Here is a 17,431-nt window from a genome sequence, read left to right as displayed (position 1 = left end):
AGGTCTGATGTGGCAAGCGGGGTGGCGGGGGGACCCGTCATTGAGCAAAAGCACAGTGTCCCCACCATCATAGCGTCGGGCCATGGCAGACCCCTCATATGTGTTGGCCTTGGCTGCAGCCCTCTCATTCTCTGCTTTGTTTTGTCTCTCTGAGATTGACGTCCTCACCCCATCAGAAGTGCGGGGACCTTGGGCGCAGGGCAGTGCAGCGCTGGGGAAGTAGGAGGAGCATCGGTGGGACAAGCTTTGGATCCTGACTGCGTGTGCTACCCACCCCCCACCTCCCCCTGTCCAGGCTCCACTTGGCCTCTCTGTGAAGGTGCCAGACTGTGAGCAGGACAGAGCAGGTGGGAGAGCAGGCCCCGGGCATGTGCAGGTGATGTGCCAGGAGTGGAATTTCCTCCTGCAGGTCCCCTCTGGGTTTGAGCCCGGATTTATTTACCCAGCAAGTAGCCTCTTGGTAGTTACTCTTCATCTAGCCGTGCTAGGGACGAAGAAAAGTTCAGATGTGCCCCTCAGACCATCAAAAGGTGAAAAAGAGGCCAGCCTTCAGCATGCAGCCCCCTGGCAATACATTCTGGGGGTGTCCCTGGATCGTCAGCCTGAATTGTGGCTGCTACTTGGAGGAAGGGGGCTCCAGAGGCTGGAACTCATATGGGGTGGGGGGCTCCTGTTCGAGCGCTGGGGCTGTGGGAGGGTGGCTGATGACAGCTGAGAGTGTGTCCCAGACCCCGCAAGCAACTGAGCCATTCCTAAAGACTATTGAAATGTTTCATGACACCCCACTGGGGGCCGATTGACAGTTTCTGAGCCCGTGGGAGCCTGGCTGGAAGTGCCTCTGCTGGTGGCCAGAGTACATTTCCCCAGGCTTTGGGGCTGGCCTTGAATCTAGAGCATGGTGGGTCCAAGCTGGTGTCTTAGGGGTGATTACTTCTCCTGGTCATCACCTGGCCCGGGGCCCGGGGTGTCCCTTCAGGTGAACACGGGAACAGGCTTTCCTCTGGCCTTCATCTCCGACCTCTGCATGGTGCGTTTTGTGCCCTTGCCTTTGAAAGGACTTCGTTTCTTTTGTCACTTGTGCCCGGGCCCGTGTGACAGAAGGAAGAGAAGGGCTGGACCGGAAGCTTGAGAGAGGCAGGGGCGAACGGAGGAGGGCCAGCTATCCCCGCCTGCCCTCCCGCGGTCCCTTGGCGAAGAAGGCTCTGGCCAACTCGGGCCCTGTTGGCTGAGTGTCTCTCTTCACATTTCGTCTTTTCCCCTGCGTCCTGCTGATTGTTGGAGCTGGTCTGTGCTGGGATTTGTAGGCTTGAAAGGACCGGTACCTTTGGTGGCACTTGAAGTGGAAGCAATCAGGTGACACATCACAAGGGATTTCTTCCCTTTCTCCTCGGGGGCTGGGAGGGACCCTGGAAGCCACCCAGTTGAGCCTCCTTATTTTATTATTTTTTTAAAACTCTATTTAGTTTTTGAGAGAGAGAGAGAGAGCAGGGGAGGGGCAGAGAGAGAGAGGGAGAGAGAATCCCAAGCAGGCTCCGCACCGTCAGTACGCAGCCGGATGCTGGGCTCGAACTCACGAAGTGTGAGATCGTGATCTGAGCCGAAACCAACAGACGGATGCTTCGCCAACTGAGCCCCACCCGGTGACCCCGCGCCTCCTTATTTTAAAGTTGAGGAACCTTCAGCCCCAGGGCCTTGCCTGTGGTCGCATACTTGTCTCACCCACGTGTGAGGCGTGCCCGGCACTTTGGACCACGGAACGGGAGTGCCCGCCTCCCGGCACATGGAGCGCCCGTCACCCCTGACGGCTGCCTGTGGGCTCCTGGGCTCTGCCAGACTCAGTATCTCCATCGGCTCCTGGGCAGCGGGTGCTGCCTCTCAGTACTTCTGCACTTTGGGTTTTAAATCAAATGAAATGAAATGCAGACAGGCCCGGCGTCATGGGCACGCCTCTCGTGCAGTCCGTGCTCCGACGGACCCCACACCCGGGTTAACGCCCCGTGGCCACCGTCTTGGACTTCTCGATAATTCTGGAGCAAGGAGCCCCTGCAGTTTCATTTTGCACAGGGCCCTGCGCGTCGCCTCTCCGGTCCTGAATGTAGGACAGGGCATTAAAATGCCCATGATTTGATCAATCTCCTCTTGCAACTGGTTTGAATTTTGGGAACATGCTGTTCCCTGTGAATAAAGGGGGATTCATTTCTTTTCCCTCGAATACACTGTGTTCTGTTTTCCAAATTAGCTCTACTTCTCGATTCTCTTGAGAAACTGGAAGGCGCGATTGTTCTTGTTGGAAGCCAAGGCTGGATTGTTAGTCCCGAGTTCTGGCCCTGAGCTCTCAGGCACGAAGTGGGAAGCCTCTTCCTACAGCCATGGGGCCGCAGGGGGCTGGAGGCCGAGGGAAGGGGCCGGCGCCTGGAAGGGAGGCTACGGCCGCAGAGCACAGGGGGAAGCTTCCCGCCCGTGCCACCTGCCAGCTCTCAGGACGTGAGCAACATGCTTCGCTTCTCGGCCTTACGTCTCACATCCTTCGTTTTTCCATCTTTCCGGAGACTGGGCATGGGGTTCACCCTAGAGGCTTGCAGGAACATTTAGAGATAATGCTTGTTGAGTGTCTCGCATTCTGCTTGCACGTAGTAGATGCTTAGTAAATGAGTACTGGTATTATTCTCATTGGTGTTATTATTTTATTGCCAATATTGCGGGTTAGGTGGGACTGGCCCAGCTGTATGGGAGGAGAATGAGGATTCCAGGCAGGAAGGAAAATAGTGTGAGTGCAGGGGTGGGTGGGGTGGAGCGGAGTGGGCCCGGAGGCTGGTGAGAAGTTTGCAGCAGCGGAGGGTGTATCTCAAGGGGTCCTGGGAGAGCGAGTTGGGGAATCAGGGCAGTGGGGAGCTGTGCTCGGGAGATGCAGACCAGCGTGGGGGTCCTGCAGGAAGTTCACACCCCCCAGGTGGTAACCGTCATTTCGGGGGCAACACTGAAAACGGGCCGGGCATGCCTGAATGAGAATGCAGAAACGGGATTCTGAGAAGTCTTAGGAGTGTGGGAGGAGGCGCTTGGGAGCCCGCCCTGAAATGCACCTGGGTGGTGCGCAGGCTGAGAGCTGGGAGATGATAATGGCCTTGAGGGCAGGCTTTGTGGGCACTGTCCCGCTTTGGACTCCCCACCACCTGGACGAGGTGGTACTATCTTCAGGATGTAGAACGGGAGACTGAGGCTCGGACAGAGGGAAAGCCACTGCCGGAAGTTAACACGGCTGGAAGGGGCAGCATCAGGATTTGAGGCCAAGTCTGGCTCTGGAGTCATCCTGGCACTAATGGGAGCCTTGTGATCTTTCCCAGCGTCGCTGACGCTGCTAGGAATCTTCTGGGGCTGGAGCTCAGCCCGGCACCCCATCTATTCCCTGTAGGTGCGACCCGGAGCTGCCAGGCCAGATTGGGAAACCGTGGAGCCGAGAACAGGGTCAGGGCATCTGGGATCCGTGCTGGGATTCCTGGAGCCAGGTCTGCGGTGGCAGCTGCCCCCGGGGCGGCCCCGGGGCTCTCCTGGGACTGCCAGGAGGGCTCCATTGGTCCTCCTAAAGCAGATGCCTCCCCTGCTAGCCATGGTGTCTGGACGGTGACCGGGAGTCCTGGTGACTGAGGCAGCGCATCCCGTAGATGTAGCTCAAGGGTCCCCCACTCCTCGCCTTACACGGCGAGCCAGTCACGAGCTCCAGAAATCCAGGGAGCTGGGGAATGAGTGGGACTCAGGCCTGCTACTCGGTTAGGAGCTGGTCCTCCCACCTCCCCACTGACAGGTCCAGGGACCTGAGACATAGACAATTCAGGAACCTCTTTGCGGAAAAGAATTCAAGGGGCGCCTTGGATGGCTCAGCTGGTTAAGCATCTGATTCTTAATTTCGGCTCAGGTCATGATCTCACAGTTTGTGGGATCGAGCCCCACGTCGGGCTTTGTGCCGACAGCGCGGAGTCTGCTTGGGATTCTCTCTCTCCGTCTGCCCCTCTTCAGCTTGTGCGTGCGTGTGCGTGCGTGTGTGCTCTAAAAGATTTAAAAAAATTTACAAAAGAAAGAAAAAGTTCAAAATTATAGAGCCTTGGATCACCTTTCATATGATAGTGAGTTTGTAATGTTTCCTATGGAGAGAATAGAATTCTTTATTGTTATTATTATTCTTATTATTATTTTGTTTATTTATTTTGAGAGAGGGAGAGAAAGCACAAACAGGTGAGGGGCAGAGAGGAGGAGAGACAGAATCCCAAGCAGGCTCTGTGCCATCAGCATAGAGCCCGATGCAAGGCTTGAGCTCAGCTCATACCCTGAGCTGAGATCGAGTCTGAAGCTTACCTGGCTAAACCACCCAGGTGCCCTATTGTGATTATTATTAATTTAGTCTTTCCTCTGGCATATTTCTCTGCTCCCATATACTTTCATACCCTGTACAACCTCTGGCCTGCACTAAGGAGCTGGCAGGAGGGAAGTATACGAGTTTGATCTTTTCCTCTTGCCCCACATCTAATCTTTACCAGACGTTTTTGCCTTAAATAGGAACACACGCACACTTTGATGTTTTTAAAGCACATGTCTAATTCGGTGCTAAATCTTCGGAGAGGAGCATAGATAAAAGTCCACCTGTTGGTTCGTAGCCCCCACATTGTGATTTTTCATTTTCACTGCAACACATTTTTCTTCACTGTGATCACGTATGTCAAATTCTTAACCTATGCCTGGCACTTTTCAGCAAACACTTAATAATGGAAGTGTCTGTTACGCTAATTTTGATAATTAATGAAACGAGCAGGCTGTGTGTATCTCTTTCTTCCCCCCTGTGTAGAAGTTTTTGAAAGTAGGTAAGTATTATCTGTAAAACTCCGAGGAAGATGGGGTTCAAGGAAGCAGCATTTACGGAGCTGTGTGTTTTCCTAGTAGTTTATACAGAGGAAAGAAAAATCATTTATTATCTTTGGATGAAATCCTGGCAGTTTTAAACTCATTAAATAATAGGAAACGTTGGCTGCTCTTAATGGGTCATTTGTTGTGTTAAACATTAGTAATGATAAATATTTATTAGGTAGATGGAAAGGCCTGTCCTGTAAAATGCTGTGACTCATTATTCTAATCCTAGTTATTCACAGTTTTTCAGTTTAAAGTGAAATATTTACCTATTATGTATTTAATATTTTTGATGCTATAATTGGTATTTAAAAATTTTAATTTCCAACAGTATTTAAAAAATTTTTTTAATGTTTTTATTTATTTTTGAGAGAGAGAGAGAGAGAACATGAGTGAGGGAGGGGCAGAGAGAGAGGGAGACACAGAACCCGAAGCAGGCTCCAGGCTCCAAGCTATCAGCACAGAACCCTACGTAGGGCTTGAATTCACAGACCATGAGGTCGTGACCTGAGCTAAAGTCAGACACTCAGCTAACTGAGCCATCCAGGCGCCCCAATAGTTTATTGTTTTTTAAAAAGATGTTCATGGGGCGCCTGGGTGGCTCAGTCGGTTGAGTGTCCGACTTCGGCTCAGGTCATGATCTCACAGTTCGTGGGTTCGAGCCCCGCATTGGGCTCTGTGCTGACAGCTCAGAGCCTGGAGCCTGTTTCAGATTCTGTGTCTCCCTCTCTCTCTGCCCCTCCCCTGTTCGCGCTCTGTCTCTGTCTCAAGAATAAACAGACATTAGAAAAATTAAAAAAAAAAAAAAAAACTTAAAAAAAAAAAAGATGTTCATGACCTGAGCTGAAGTCAGACACTCAACTGACTGAGCCACCCAGGCGCCCCAATGGTTTATTGTTTTTTTAAAAAATGTTTTATTTCTTTTAGAGAGCGAGCGAGAGAGAGCAGAGGCAGGGGAGGGGCAGAGAGAGAGAGAGACAGAATCTGAAGCGGCTCTAGGCTCTGAGCTGTCAGCACGGAGCCCGATGCGGGGCTCGAACCCGTGAACCACGATATCATGCCCTGAACTAAAGTCAGACGCTTCACCGACTGAGCCACCCAGGTGTCCCCAATAGTTTATTGTTAATACATGGAAATACGATTGTGTGTATTGACCTGTGTTCTCTTGTGACATTGACAAACTCACTCACTCCAGCAGGTACACTTCAGATTCTTAAGCAATTTCCGTATGGACTATCGTGCCGTCTTCAAATAGTGGCAGGTTTATGTTCTCCTTTCTAATCTCTATGCCTTTAATTTCTTTTTCTAGCTTAACTGTTCCAATTAGGACATCAATACAATACTGAATGGAAGAGTGAACGGCCTTGTCTTGCTCCCAGTTTTAGAGAGAAAGCATTCAGTCTTTCACCATTGAGAATGATGTTGGTTTCAGGTTTTTTTATTAATCCCTTTTTATCAGGTCAAGGAAGTTCTCTTTCTGGTTTGCTGAGTGTTTTTGTCACGAGTGGGCGTTCAGTTTTGTCCCATCTTTTTGCAACTATTGGGATAATCGCTTGAGTTTTCTTAGCATCACATTGATTAGTTTTCTGATGTTAAGTCTTATCGATCCTTTCTGGAACAAGCCCCACCTGGTCACGATATGTCATCCTTTTTGCTGCCCTTTGTGCGGGTTAGCCTTGTACGCTGGGGAGCACAGGTCAATATCCAGGCCAGAAACATTGGCCTGCCACACAACTTGCCCCTGATCTCTGCCTCTGCAGCGGCGGCCGTGATGGCCCTGGGAGGAGGAATTTCCAGGACCTGAACAAATTTGCTGAGGTGGGGAGCCTGGTTCTGTGGACAGCCTCACGTCTCCCCTTAACTTCTCTGCTGTACCGCCGAGGCGTGTGGTGTTCACACCTGTCCAGAGCTGTCTCCTGAGCACCTTTACCGTAAAAAGAGCAGCACTGTTTAGTTTTATTTTTAAACTCGACACTGCGACTTGGCCAAACGCTTCATATACAGTAGCTCATGCACTCGGCCTCAGAACTGCACTGAGGCAGGTTTATTGTCACCCCGTTTTCTGGACAAGGGGGATGAGACTTGGAGGAGTGAGGTGACATACCGAAGGTCGCACAGCAGGTAACTGCTGTGCCGAGCGCCACACTTACTCTGCTGAGACCACAGCCTGGGCTCTTAGCCATTTTCCCCAGTCTTAGTGGCCTGGATGCCCCGGCCCTCCATCCGTCTAAAATCACCTAGATTGTGGCAGAGCCAGCCGGGGTCCACCTCGGGGAATTCTCCACCTCGGGTGACCCCTCTGGAAGGAAGACAGTTGGCTGGCAGTTGAGATGTGAGCAGGTGAGCCAGCCAGGGTTTGTAACGACCAGGGGGCCGTGCCAGCCTCCTCTAGTTTGATGCACAGCCTTTGACATGGAGTGGGACTCTGACCCTGAGCCATGCTGGTCTTAGAGACATTTCCATTCCTCGTTCTGAAATAGCATTTCGAGAAGCCAAACACTTCTTCTCTGGTTTCACATTTTGCCCATCTTTGAACAATCAGTTGATGTTCCTTATGATCATTGTTTCTGCTCTATTTCATTTTCCCGCTGATGCGGGTCCCCTTGGTGATGGCGGGGGGGCGGGCGGGGGGGCACTGGTGGTTTTCTCATCAAAGCTTCACAATTAAGGCTTGTCAGTTGGGCTCTTCATTATGGTCCGTCCTCCCGCTTTTCCTCCTTTCTGCGTACTCATGTGCAGAGTTTGGAGAGTCCTGTGCCCGGCCTCAAATTCCACAAGTTCTTTATCTTGCCATAGCACTTTGGGGTGAGAGGGAGAGACGGGGATTAGATCACAGAATGTTGGAACTGGGCTGGATGGACTTTGCAGCTCTTTCTAGAGGCAGTCGGCCCCATTTCACAGATGGGGAAATGAAGGCCACCCAGGAGATGGGATGGGCCCTGGGCCTTCTAAGCGCCCAGGCCTGTGTCCTCGCTGATCTCCCATGTTGTTTTCCTGGAATGCACCGCGCCTGGAGCCACTTTCTCTAGTTTATGTGACAAAGCAGCTGGTTCTCACAGGACCTGGAAAAACCCATGTTCATTTTTACCCCTGATGCAGCCAAATTCTCCCATGCCTACTCTGGGAAGTCAGAAAGAGGAAGTGAATTAAGGATCCTTGCTGGTAAGACTCTTGTGATTGAGAGGGTCCCTGAAACGCCATGCTGACCTGGAGGTTGCTGGCCTTTTGGCGCTAAACCTCCTTTTGGCCTTTCCCAGGAAGCTGGCCTGAGGAGGCCCAGATGCGTTTGTTTACAGCTGTCTCTGGGTGATGGTCGCCAGGTTCTGTGGTCAGAAGGAATGTTTCTGTCCCCTTATTTATATCTCCCTTGAGAGCCCTTGGGGAGACAGACCAATCAATTAACCACCACTACCTGGAAACCTGGGAGATGGCAGATATGTCTGGGGCTGGTATTAAGAAGAAAAGTTGTAGGGGTGCCGGGGTGGCTCAGTCAGTTGAGCGTCGGACGTCGGCTCGGGTCATGATCTCGCGGTTCTTGAGTTTGAGCCCCGCATCGGGCTGTCTGCTGTCGCGGTGAAGCCTGCTTCGGATCCTCTGTCTCCCCCTCTCCCTGCCTGCCCCCTGCTCGCGCATGCTCTCTCTCTCTCAAAGCTAAACATTTTTTTAAAAAAGAAAAAGAAAAGTTGTAGATTTGCCCAGATTTCCCCATTATTTATACTCTGTATTAAGAACATGGAGTGGGGCGCCTGGGTGGCGCAGTCGGTTAAGCGTCCGACTTCAGCCAGGTCACGATCTCGCGGTCCGGGAGTTCGAGCCCCGCGTCAGGCTCTGGGCTGATGGCTCGGAGCCTGGAGCCTGTTTCCGATTCTGTGTCTCCCTCTCTCTCTGCCCCTCCCCCTGTTCATGCTCTGTCTCTCTCTGTCCCAAAAATAAATAAAAACGTTGAAAAAAAAAATTTTTTTTTTTTTAAAAAATAAAAAAAAAAGAACATGTAGTGTCGGGGCACCTGGGTGGCTCAGTCGGTTAAGCGTCCGACTTCGGCTCAGGTCGTGATCTCGCGGTCCGTGAGTTCGAGCCCCACGTCAGTGTCTCTGTTGACAGCTCAGAACCTGGAGCCTGCTTCTGATTCTGTGTCTCCCTCTCTCTGACCCTCCCCCCATTCATGCTCTGTCTCTCTCTGTCTCAAAAATAAATAAACATTAAAAAAAATTAAAAAAAAAAAAGAACATGTAGTGTCTGTGGAGAAGTCATTTAAGGTCTGTGAGCCTCAGTTTCCCTAAATATAATATGGGAACAATACCTGATTTTCCTCGCCCTTAGGGAGGCAGGGGGAATAAAAGTAGGGTACTGCATGAAGGGGCTTTAAAAGCAAAAATGATAAAATGATGCTACCACGCACTTGTTGAATTAGTTTTCCTTATCTGGTGGGTGCAGACCTTCTGACCTTAGAAAATCAGGATGTGCAAAAAGAGAGTGGATTCCAGCCCTGGAGTAAAGCAGCTCAGAGCCCGGCAGCCCGGCCACAGAGGGGCCCTTTGCTCATCGATGGTCTCTCACTTCTCAGAAGGGAAGCGTGGGAGAGGCAGGCTGGTCCCCTCGATGTCCCGGGGCCCAGCGGTATCGAGTTGCATTGCTGAGGTCTCTGGTGGGGACACGCAGCCGTGGGATCAGCACAGTCTAGACAGGGAGCCACCGGGGAAACCTGTGGGGACGAAACTCTGGGAGCCACAGGCACTGGCAAGGCTCACAGCTTTCACTGCCGGCCCAGAGCCTGGGAAGCGGCTGCAGCCCTTGCTCACGGGGAGGGAGGCGTGTGGGTGTGTGAGTCTCTGTGTGTGTGTATAAGTATGTGTATGTGTGTGCACATTTATATGTGTATGTGAGTGCATGTGTAAATGCGGGTGAGTGTGGGTGTGTGGTTCTGTGTGTGTGAGTGTATGTTAAGAGTGTGCATATACGTGAGTGTATGTGTGTGGGAGTGTGTATATGTGTGCATGTATGTGCAAGTATATGCGAGTGGGTGTGAGAGTATATGGGCATACGTGGGTTTGCATGAGAGATGGAGTCTGTGCATGAATGTCTGAGTGTGCATGTGTATGTGTGGGCTCATGGGTATGAGTGTGTACGTGTGGGCGTGTTTGTGTGCACCTCTGTGCACGTGTGTTGGGAGTGGGGCACACAGGCCCTATCTTGGGTTAGTGACGGACGGTTTTGCAGGCCAGTGGTTTCTTTAAAAATATATTTTTTTTAACATTCATTTATTTTTGAGACAGAGAGAGACAGAGCATGAACGGGGGAGGGTCAGAGAGAGAGGGAGACACAGAATCCGAAACAGGCTCCAGGCTCAGAGCTGTCAGCACAGAGCCCGACGCGGGGCTCGAACTCACGGACCGCGAGATCATGACCTGAGCCGAAGTCGGACGCTCAACCGACTGAGCCACCCAGGCGCCCCCAGTGGTTTCTTTTTAAGCTGCAGGGTGGTTTGTGAATCCCGCTGAGTGAGCTGTGACAGGGAGTGACAGGTGAGGGGGACAGATCCGTGCTTCTTAGACCATCTGTGGCAAAGGAACAGATTTCGTTTCCTTTTATTCCCTATCCATCATGGATCAATTAAAATGAATTCCTACCAAAATGTCGTAAAAAGGACACAAAATATAAGCCTCAGTTTAAAATGTTTGGATGCGCCAGATGGAAGGTTACCACTGTAAGGGCTCCTGCAGGTTGCCTGTCAGTGTCTGCATGGGACCGAGGGGCCATGGCGCTGGCAGGGCCACTGGTCCCTGGAGCCTGCTTTGTGTCGCATTGGGCTAGGCGACTGGCCCGAGGGAGGCGTGGAGAGAGCCAGGAAGGGGTTCTTTGCGGCAGACTAGCCTAGAACCGCCCTGGTCCATGAAGGCAGAGAGACATGTCGAGGGATGTCAGCAGGTGGCATGAATTTGGGGCCAGAGCAGCAGGCTAAGGGAATAACTTCCTGGAGCTACCCTGCCTCTGTCACCACCCGTGCTAGCAGGACGGGTGTCCTGGGACCTGAGTCTGTAGTAGCTCCTTTCTGCACCAGATGCCATGGTGTTGGCAGAAACCAACTTTCTGGCCTTGCTGGGTGAGAGCCCTACACTGGGATGTGGGATCGCTTTGTCTGAAAGTAGCTTTGAAATGGGGGCTCACTAATTACAGGGTGCATGTTTATATAGAAATTGCGGTCGTTTGATTTCTCTTTCTTTTCCCCCCAACAGTATCAAGGCACTTCTTGTGCCTTCTGGCCTGGGATGTCCCAGGGTGTTGGAAGAAACCAGGCGTAATGGAAAGTTGCTCTGGGGACAGACGGTGGCCTCTGTTCACCTTGTGGTATCAGTGGGAAAGACAGGATCTGTGCCTTTGCCTTAATGCCTTTTCATGATAGTGTTTTCAGTCTATAATGTCTAATGGGCATCTCCTCCAAAGCAACCTCAGCCCTCCCCTCGGTGGTGGCGATGTGCTGGGAAGGGCTGGCAGGGCTGTGGCGGAGGGTGGCGCCGGGACGGTGACCCTGCGTGCCACGGCCTTTGCAGGGGGGCCGCTAGGAGGTCCAGGTATCGGCTGGTGCCTCTGGCTCAGCATTTTTGTAGCGAAGCTGTTGGAAGGAAAGAAGCAGAACAAAGAGGTGCTCTGTGATGGGTGTTGCTTCTTACCTAAGTGGACGTTTCCTTGAGAGCCGCAAGGGTCTTTGCAAAGGAGCTCAGGTCTGGGGTCTTGTCCTCGCTTGTCCAGGTTTCCAAAGGCCCCGGGCATATATTTTGGCTCCTTCTCACCCATGCCTTCCCCAGGAACCCACAGCACAGAGCAACAAGGTCTTGAAGTGCCCTGTCTTTGCTTTGTTCCCAGGGCAGGAAGACCCCAACAGCTTGCGCCATAAATACAACTTCATCGCCGATGTGGTGGAGAAGATCGCTCCTGCTGTGGTTCACATCGAGTTGTTCCGCAAGTAAAGAGGGCCTTCTTGTTTTCCCACGACCTCTGATGCTCCCACCGAGATGCACTGCCGTTAGCAAAGCATCAGAGCTATCTCTGAGGCACTTGGATTTGTCCAAGTGCCATTGACTATATTCCTACGGGAAGATAATGTTTCTCCCTTAGTGGGCTTTCCCTTTTGACTCTTTAAGGCTACATTCTTGACCCTCCTAGAGGAGTTAAGAACCTCTAGTGCTGAAGAGAGCCCCTAAGAATATTTTGTAAGTGGAGTTTTTTGGAGCTCGCAAAAGTCAGTAGCCTTCCATTGTTTTGAATGTTAAATAGACCGTTGATTGTAAGGTGTTTCAGGCTTAACCGGGTTCTCCTCTGGGTTCTAGGCTTCCTTTTTCTAAGAGGGAGGTGCCAGTGGCCAGTGGGTCTGGCTTTATCGTGTCCGAAGATGGACTGATCGTGACAAACGCCCATGTGGTGACCAACAAGCATCGGGTCAAGGTTGAGCTGAAAAATGGTGCCACCTACGAAGCCAAAATCAAGGATGTGGATGAAAAGGCAGACATTGCGCTTATCAAAATTGACCACGAGGTACGTGCACTCCCCATCTGCAGAACTCAGTTCCCAGGTCGCAAACCTGGGAGCATTTAAGAGATGCTGCGAGTATGGCCTGGGCTGGGTGAGAAAAGGGGGCTCACGGAAGCTCCTTTAATAAGCAGACTATAAGATCAGAGTTTTAAAAATAGAAGCTGACGTTTTTATAAAAGAAAGCAACAGGTTTATAAAGACATTAGTAGGTAAGCAGTGAACCTTGAGGCTCCCTTGCATTCCTGACCTCCAGGCAACTATTGTTACAGATTTGTTTTCATTTGTGCATTTCAGCAGATTTGAAAACAAACCAGGTCTCCCAGATTGGTTTTTTTCAGGGTTACTAGAAGTGTTTTAGAACAATGCTCCATTCTTAAAAAAAGTTTTGGAAACCTTGAATTAAAGCACCGCTGATGGATTTCTTCCTTACAGAACTTCTCAGAACTTTTAATATGCTCACGGGCACAGGAGTCTCCCACAAAAGGGTGTATACTCCAAATGATAATCATCTGAGCTTAGGACTTTTTTTTTTTTTTTTTTTTTTGGCAAAACTGAGACACAGTGAGCTCAGTCTGGGAAATGCTGTGTTTGAAAGCGGTTTGCTCTCTGTTTAAGTATTCTCCTTGCCGTCGTTTTTGCTCTGTTGATTTGTTTGGCAAGTCTTCCTACCTGAAATCAAATCCAGGTCTTAGGGGCCATCACCAATTCCCGCTTGATGGTGTGTTGATTGGGGAGGCTTGGTTTGCTCTGTGGTGTGTGCAGTGAGATTGCATTTTCTGGTTGCTTCGTGCCCTTGTGATCTTGCAGACTTCATAGGGAAGGGAGACTCTGGGGAGGCTGGAATCCTGTTGGCCCAGGAAAAGGTCCTAGACTGAGAGCCAGGAGGGGTCTTTTTTCCCACCTCTTTACCTACCTTTGCCTGCTTGTGGGCTCTGAAGGCAGACCAGTGGAGTTTGACACAGGCTGTTTGTTGTCTGTGCTGTTTATCCGGCTCCGTGCCTGGTGGCCTTTAGCAAAGTCTCGATTGGATATTATTTCTGTTAGGTAGCTGTGGAATTTCTAGCAACATCTCTCTTTGAAGATGTGTTTATTGGTCACAATATAATCATAATAACTTCTACTCAATGAGCTCCAGTGCTGACCCAGCCTCTGCCTTCATGCATAACTTCCACCTAATCAACAAGATAGCTGTATCGTCCCCATTTTATAGTGGAAGAAATAGGAAATAACCTGCCGGAAGTCACACAGCTGTGCTGCCGTGAAACTAACCTTCCAAGCCAAGCCAGGCTCCTGACCCTCAACTGCCCAAGGCCGTGGCCTTTACCGAAAGAATGGAACCCAGCCTTTTGGGGGAGATCGGATGGCTGGGCTTCAGATAGCCCACGGGAAGGCTGGCACTTCCCTATTTAGGAACGTGCTGCTCGAAAGGTGTCCAGGATGTGGTAGTCTCATCGGAAGGAGGCTGGCCAGAATAGCACATCCTGTGGCCACAGGCAAGACTTTTCAGCTCCCCCCCAAGCTCCTGGAAGGCAGCCAGCAGTCGGGGCTCTCTGCAGGCAGGGTGCTGGCCCGGATGCTAAGTGAGCTGCCGCCGCTGAGTAATTTTGTGTTTGGAATGCGTGGGCACATAATGTGCCTCTGGCCAGGGGGATATTCTTTTCAGATTTTGAGCCAAGGTGGAGACTGTATCCTTGTGTCATCCCTGACATGTCCAGGCAGGACGTGAAACATCTCAACAGACCAGCTTTGCGGTGTTTCCGACCCAGCCCTTGCAACGCACCCCCCCCCCCCCCCCCCCCCCCCCCGCCGGGGGTCCGGCCCTTCGCCCGGCAGCACAGTTTGCCATGTGTTTCCAGCTCAAGAGAAAGGTGCTTAAAATTTAAAAGCTGAGCCAAATGTGGCTCTTTAAAAAGGAATCGGAAATGAATGGATATTAAATTGCAGACACCCACACAAGAGACTCGCTTCCACTTACTAAACTGCTTTTTTTATTTTTTGCTGATAGTAGTGGGAAGCGGGGAGAGTAAAACCATCTCTTCAGCTCTTTCCCTTTTGTTCCCGTAGTTTGATGATTGATTCTTTAGGAGGGGTCAGAGACTGGCTTGGAAGGAGGCTCAATTTGGAAGGAGCCTCTCCTCTGGGCAAACCCAAATCCGCCCCAGCGCACGATTTAATAACCTGCAGGCTGTGGATGGGATGTGAGTTTGCACGGAGTCACTCTCAGGAATAGCAGAAGAGAAGAAAGCCAGTGCGAAAACTCAGAGCAAGGAGGAACAGAACCTGCAAAAACTGGGCCTGAGGATCGAACATCCTTCCAAATGGTGCCTCGGGGGACTGTGGCCCAGCTGCCCCCGGGGCTGTTTCCTAATAACCCAATGAAATTGATGTGATGGCCCGCCAAGTATGTGGGCTGGGTAGCTAACTTGGTGGCTCATAACCCGGGGCCATTTCTTACTCGGAGTCCCCCCCCCCCAATCGTGATTTCTTTTGGAGGCTCTCCATGACTTTAAACAGCTCTTTGTCCTTCCTGAGTGTGGAATTCTCAACACTTTTAAGGAATAGAAATTACCATGGACATCTGTTGTCATGCCCCTTGTCATCTATCTGGCCGCCGTCTCCTGGGAACAGCAGCTAGCATCTTCTTTGGGGTCTGCTTCTCCCCCGTTGGGCAGTCTTGGTGGGACCGTCTGTCACGGTACCCCACCCCCCGTGGCCCCGTTAGATCAAGCAGGCCCTCCCCTCAGGGGTGCACCTGTCTGTCGCCCTCACAAAAACTGCAGGGCCCACACGGGTGGAGCCCCTGCTGCTGAGACCCCCAGGCACTGTCTGAGTTCCAGCCCTCTCTGAGCCCAGTCTGTCTACTTTTCCTTCCATTCTTGGAGCTCCCCTCGCGTCTCCAGTGAACCCCCTTTGGCTTGAGATTGCCAGCGACATGTCTGGGCTGGCGACCAAGGAGCTCTGTTTTTGCTTCTCACGGCTGAGAAGACACATGTGCGCTCACTTTCCCTGCTGAGTTTGGAGACGGGAGAACTTTCGGAAGAAGGCTCGCCAGCAGCCGCGTGGCCCGGTCTGTCCCCCTGTCCCCCACCCCCCAAGCTGGGGGAGGAGGGTCACCCACCCTTCCAGGCCCATTCTGTGCTTCTGTCCTAGGTTTTGCACCTCCTCTTTCCTGGGGCCAGCAGTGGCCTGGGGAGGCAGCTCCAGCTGCAGGAAGTTGGGACAGCGGGTGCATGCAAACATTTTAATAGAAAGCAGCTTTGAGGGCAGACTAGCTCAGCTTCGGATACAAACTGTTTCCAAGTGTGTTTAACATGACACTGGCCGTGTTTGCAGAACATTTAAACATTTCATCCCCAGGCAGCATTTTGTCCGTGCAGTCTCCTCTCTGAGCGGTTCCGAAAGAGAGAGAGAGTGGGGTGGAGAGAGAGGCCGAGAAGGAGAGGGGGTGGGTAGAGAGGCAGAGGTAGAAAAAGAGCGACGTGGTTTCTCTAGGCCAGACTCCAGGGCAGAAACCCTGGGGATGCATTGAGGGGAAATCTCCTTTCGTTACAGCGGTTTTCCAGCCGTGTTGACGAGGAAACACCAGGCGAAAAAGCACACGCCTCCCTCGCTGGTTCTGACTTTCGGACCGTGTGCTGTGTCCCCTTGATGCATTTCCCAGTGCTCTTCCGAAGAGAGCTTAGCTCCTCTCCCGGGGCCTCGGAGACCTGGCCAGATGGGGCGCGCCTCCCCCAACCTCATCTCCCCCCTCGGCCCGCCCGCCACCCACTCTACTTAGCCTCTTTCACACCAGTGCTGTTTCTACCCGGTGTGTGTGGGGGGGTCTTGGCCGTGCCTCCCCCCGCACCCCGGGGTATCTCCCTGCACCTCCTCCAGAGCTGGCCTTCCCATCTCTTCGGGGCTCCTGCCAAATTCTGCCCGAGACAGCCCCTTCCCCGACCCACGATCCGAGGGGATGCCCACATCTCAACCCCCAACTTGTCACTCTGAGGACAGTCACGCGTCACTGTTCATACCCCCCCCCCCCCCCCGCTGCTCCTCTCCTTAGCATAATCTACCGTTGCCTTATTTGTTGATTGAAGTTTTTCCTCGCTGGTGGGAGCGTGAGGGACACGCCTGTCACACTCACATGTCAGGTCGTAGGTGCTGGACACCCGTGTCCCGGTACGAATCTAAGTGCCCTCTGCTCCGAGGAATGCCAGAGCAGGGAGGCACAGGGCTCCCGTGGTGGCCTGCGTCCCACTGTCAGATGAGGGTGTGATGGCCCAGATGGCCCACGCTCCCCCCACCCTCCTCAGCCAGTGCTCATCGGATCCCGAGGCCCGTCTGCTTTGGACGGACACCCGGCTTTGCCTGGGCTCCCGCAGCTCTGTGGTCTTTGGTAACTCAACGCGCTGCTGAGGCAGTTAGGTTTCCTGTGGGCGCTTTCCCCTGACGCCAACAACCCGGGAAATACGTGGGAGCGGCCAGGTTGAGGCTTGGGAGGTGTTTTTCTTCCCTTGCCCCCAGGCCCGCGTCCGTCCCCGGCCACGTTGGGGCCGGTTGCCGCCCACAGGCCGGACTCGTTTGAAGTGGCCCAAGAGGAGGACTTCTGGGCAGGGGGGGTGGCTGCTTGGTTTTCAGAGGGTCGTTTTGCTGCTGAGCCGGCCGCTGGGGCAGGAAGAGCTGCCAGCTCTGATCCTGTGCAGCTCGGGACAGGGGTCCCTCGGGGTCGAGGGCCCCGGGCCTTCCCCGCACGGGTCCCAGTGGCCGCTCGGCAGGGTGTCTTCTCCAGGCCCATGTCTCAAGATTTGGCCCGGTGCGTGGCGGTGAATCCACCCCGAGGAGGGCCCAAGGGGGCCCCGGGACCGTGGCGAGGCCGGAGGTGGTGTGGTGCCAGGCGTGACTCATGCCCGCCCACCAGCTAGCTCTCCTCAGGCAGCCTGATCGTCAGAAGGCGCTGACTAAGCCGTGCGAGCCGTCAGAGAGTGAATCAGATAACGCGGGGCCTGGACTGGCATGGCCTCCCATC

The 17,431-nt window shown here is 52.6% G+C and overlaps 1 protein-coding gene across 1 annotated transcript in view; it reads left to right on the top strand.

Annotated features, from left to right (window-relative positions):
* The window catches only part of HTRA1 (HtrA serine peptidase 1), a 51,710-nt gene that overhangs the window by 15,752 nt on the left and 18,527 nt on the right, over nucleotides 1–17,431 (top strand). Inside the window, exons 2-3 of the mRNA XM_030334987.1 lie at nucleotides 11,755–11,854; nucleotides 12,219–12,423. Coding sequence (XP_030190847.1) covers nucleotides 11,755–11,854; nucleotides 12,219–12,423 — 305 coding nt within the window. The remainder of the gene's footprint in view (nucleotides 1–11,754; nucleotides 11,855–12,218; nucleotides 12,424–17,431) is intronic.

This window comes from Lynx canadensis, chromosome D2 (genome assembly GCF_007474595.2).
Source record: "Lynx canadensis isolate LIC74 chromosome D2, mLynCan4.pri.v2, whole genome shotgun sequence".
NCBI classification, from domain to species: domain Eukaryota; kingdom Metazoa; phylum Chordata; class Mammalia; order Carnivora; family Felidae; genus Lynx; species Lynx canadensis.
The sequence above is the reverse complement of the archived record's forward strand: the minus strand, read 5'-3'. Positions and strand labels throughout refer to the sequence as shown.